This window comes from Zonotrichia leucophrys, unplaced genomic scaffold (assembly GCF_028769735.1).
Source record: "Zonotrichia leucophrys gambelii isolate GWCS_2022_RI unplaced genomic scaffold, RI_Zleu_2.0 Scaffold_299_64363, whole genome shotgun sequence".
In the NCBI taxonomy this organism is placed as follows: Eukaryota; Metazoa; Chordata; class Aves; order Passeriformes; family Passerellidae; genus Zonotrichia; species Zonotrichia leucophrys.
In genome coordinates this window covers 52,568-56,289 of record NW_026992504.1, presented here as the reverse complement: position 1 = coordinate 56,289, position 3,722 = coordinate 52,568, and the positions used below count along the sequence as shown (strand labels likewise).

Below are 3,722 nucleotides of genomic sequence, written 5' to 3'. Positions count from 1 at the left end.
CCCCGGCACTGCCACCCCCAGGGCTGTGCCCGGCCCCGAGAGCACTCAGGCCCTGCAGCAACACCAGGGCCACCAGGGCAGCGGGGCAGGGCCACGGCAGCAGCACTGGCAACACCAAGTGCTGCTGCTGCTGGGCACAGCTGCTGGGCCAGCACTGATCTGCCCCCAGCTCTGCACACAGACATTGCTGCTGCAGCTCCAGAGAAGACAACAAAAAGGCATCTCTGCAGACAACTTTGCTGGCAGATCCTTTCACTCCTTTTAATCAACTGAGAGCGAAGCTCTCATTTACAGAGTCTTTGGCCACAGGGAAGGTGGAGAGAAACAAAATGAGAAATGGCACAAACAATGACATTTCCTTGTGGACAATATGAAAAAAGGAAAACACAGGAAAAGAATGTCCAAAATGAAAGCAAAAAGTATCAGAGGTGACTTTCATTATAAGTGATTTGCAGAAATTGGCAAGATGTTTAATGTTCTTGAAACCATCCATTGATCAGTCTCCACACTGCAGCCTTGAGCTCCTGGTTCCTCAGGCTGTAGATGAGGGGGTTCAGGACTGGAGGCACCACCGAGTACAGAACTGACAGGGCCAGATCCAGGGATGGGGAGGAGATGGAGGGAGGCTTCAGGTAGGCAAATGTGCCAGTGCCGAGGAACAGGGAGAGCACGGCCAGGTGAGGGAGGCAGGTGGAAAAGGCTTTGTGCCGTCCCTGCTCAGAGGGGATCCTCAGCACAGCCCTGAAGATCTGCACATAGGAGAAAACAATGAACACAAAACAACCAAAATTTAAACACACACTAACAGCAATTAGGCCAAATTCCCTGAGATAATGTTTGGAGCAGGTGAGCTTGAGGATCTGTGGGATTTCACAGTAGAACTGACCCAGGGCATTGCCATGGCACAGAGGCAGGGAAAATGTATAGGCTGTGAGTAGTAGAGTAGTAAGGAAGCCACTGGCCCAGGCAGCTGCTGCCATGTGGGCACAAGCTCTGCTGCCCAGGAGGGTCCCGTAGTGCAGGGGTTTGCAGATGGACACGTAGCGGTCATAGCACATGATGGTCAGGAGATAAAACTCTGTTGCTGCGCAGAAAACAAAACAAAATACTTGAGCAGCACATCCTTCATAGGAGATGCTCCTGGTGTCCCAGAGGGAATTGTGCATGGCTTTGGGGACAGTGGTGCAGATGGAGCCCAGGTCAGTGAGGGCCAGGTTGAGCAGGAAGAAGAACATGGGTGTGTGCAGGTGGTGGCCGCAGGCTACGGCGCTGATGATGAGGCCGTTGCCCAGGAGGGCAGCCAGGGAGATGCCCAGCAAGAGGCAGAAGTGCAGGAGCTGCAGCTGCCGCGTGTCTGCCAATGCCAGCAGGAGGAAGTGCCTGATGGAGCTGCTGTTGGACATTTGCTCTGCCTTGAAATCAGGATCTGTAAAAAAAGAATTCATGGAATCATTGGGTTTGGAGAGGACTTGAAATATCCCAGCACAGCCTGGGGTCACTTTTCCCCCACTGCCTGCCCAGGGCTCTGCTGCCTGGAGCTGTCCCTGCCAGCAGCTGCTCCCTGTGCCCAGGGCTTGGCCCTGCCAGTGCTGCCAGAGCCCAGCCCAGCCCTGGGGGCTCAGCTCTGCCCTGCAGACCCCTCCCAGCTCTGGCACTGCCCTGGGGCAGCTCTGGCTCTGTAGATACTGATGGCAATGCTAGAAAAACAATGAGGAGCCTGGAAAAGTGATGCTGATGCTGCCTGTAAGGAGCCCTGAGCTAGTTTCTGTCACTGCCTGGTTCATTCAGATCTGGGAGATTTTGTTGTTTTGGTTTTCTTTAAATGTCATCCTTAACAGAGAGATGAACATCTACATGCATTTTCCCATCTCGGCAACCCAAAGCAGTGTATAAAAAGCAGGATTTTCCCTTTTCTGCAACCGCTAACTTGCTGCGCTGCCTGTATAATCCACTTGGAAATGTTCTGCAGTTAAATGTCATGCTGGGAGCAGTCCTAAGATAGGCAGCACCCTCCCCACAAGGAGAACACTTCCAAGCCTGACCAGCCGTCTCCTCCCACCCAGACCTTGTCCCCCCAGTGCTGGGAGCAGCTGCCAGGGCTGGCTGAGAGCTGTCCCTGGCAGGCAGCAGAGTCCCTGCCCCAGCACAATGCCCTGGGCTGCAGGACCCTGCTCTGCACGACAGCCCTGGGCACCCCTGGCTGCTCTGCACAAGAGACAATCAGAGAATGTACTCACAGGGTCTGTAGGCATTGGGATGTTCCAGCTTTAGGAGATGGCTCCAGGAGCTGCAGCTGCATTGTCCTGCAGCCAGAGGTTCCTGTGCCAAGGGCTGGCAGTGATTGTGCCCCAGGCGCTTCTCAGCACCTTCCCAGCCCTGACTGATGGAAGCTCTCTGTGGCTCTGTGCTGTGCCCGGGGTGGCTGCAGGCAGCGCCGCAGCCCTGCTGGGCTGGCAGAAGAGCTGCTCATCAGGAGAAATGTGCTTTTGTAGCTCTTCTTGGTTACCAGGAGCTGCCTCTGTGCCAGGAGCCCAGCCCAGCTCAGCAGCACAGACACAGCACAAAGACTTTAATGAGCCTCTGGGGCTTTGTGCTCAGGCCCTGAACATCAGTCCCTGAGAGGGAGCTGAAGAAACCTCTCCAGAACTCCAAGTCAGAATCCAACTCCAAAGTTTCTTGGACTTTTAATGGGTCCCACTGAGGAGCACAAATGAGAAAATGTCCCCAGGCAGAGCAGAGAACTGGAGGCAGTGATGACAGGTGGGGACAAAGAGAAGCCAAGTCTTGGTGCCCTGGGGCACAGCAGGGTCTGTGCCACCAAGGGCTGTGAGGAGACACCTTGTCCTGAAGCACTGGGGCCTCCTGGCACAGCCCCAGCCAGGCTGGGCACTGTCAGCCCCTTGTCCTGCCCTCAGCATCCCCCCCTAGCCCACATCCCAGTGGCCTCAAGGATCTGCTGGAAGGAGTCCCTGGGGAGCCTTGCTCAGCAATGGCCCTGGGGGCTCCTGAATGCTCCCAGGGACTGCAGGTTTTTCAAAGGACTTTTGGTTTGGCTTTTGCCTTGGAGTCTCTGAGAGGTTTGTGCAATCATGGCCTCCAATTATCTGCTTTAATTAGTCCCTGGAGAGGCTTTGTCAGTAACAACACTCAGTGGGGTTGTTAATGCTTCAAGATACTTCAGTTATTTTAATGTACTTGGTGTTTCACTTTTCATACAAACTCTTTGAGAAATTTGTGCAGTCATGGCCCCAGTTATCTGCTTTAATGAATCCTTTGAGAGCTCTGTACTGACACTCAGTGGGGCACATTAACGATTTGAGATATAAAGGTTTTTAAGGTACTTTGGTTTTTCCTTTTCCCACTGATCCTCTGTGAGGTTTTTGTGCCATCCTGGCCTCCAATTCTCCAAGGAGTTTATGAGGAGCCTGTTTTGGGATGGACCTCAGTGGGACCCATTCGTGCTTTGAGACACTTTCAGTTTTTCCTCTGACTTTGACTCCTGGAAAGGTCAAATCTCCTCTGGAATCTCTCTCACCTGGAAAGTTGCAACCTCCTCTCAGGTCCTGAGGTTCCAGGGCTCAGCTCCAAATCCACCACAGGGCTCATTAGGACCAAGCAAGTCCTGACAAGCCATGGCTCTGCCTTTATTTCCATCCTCTGTTGTTCAGTTCATTAGGAATTTCTTTTTATGTAGTTTTTGAAAAATATTTCAAAGAGGTTAT

At 53.1% G+C, this 3,722-nt stretch overlaps 1 protein-coding gene across 1 annotated transcript; it reads right to left on the bottom strand.

Annotated features, from left to right (window-relative positions):
* Positions 1 to 470: 470 nt before the first annotated feature.
* LOC135441454 (olfactory receptor 14A16-like) lies at positions 471 to 1,403 on the bottom strand. Its single transcript, XM_064701001.1, has one exon. It carries the CDS (start codon positions 1,401 to 1,403, stop codon positions 471 to 473), a length of 933 nt encoding a protein of 310 aa, XP_064557071.1.
* Positions 1,404 to 3,722: the final 2,319 nt, after the last annotated feature.

Bases quoted from the DNA above. Each gene is read 5' to 3' on its own strand.
- LOC135441454 (XM_064701001.1), bottom strand. From the start codon at position 1,403: ATGTCCAACAGCAGCTCCATCAGGCACTTCCTCCTGCTGGCATTGGCA.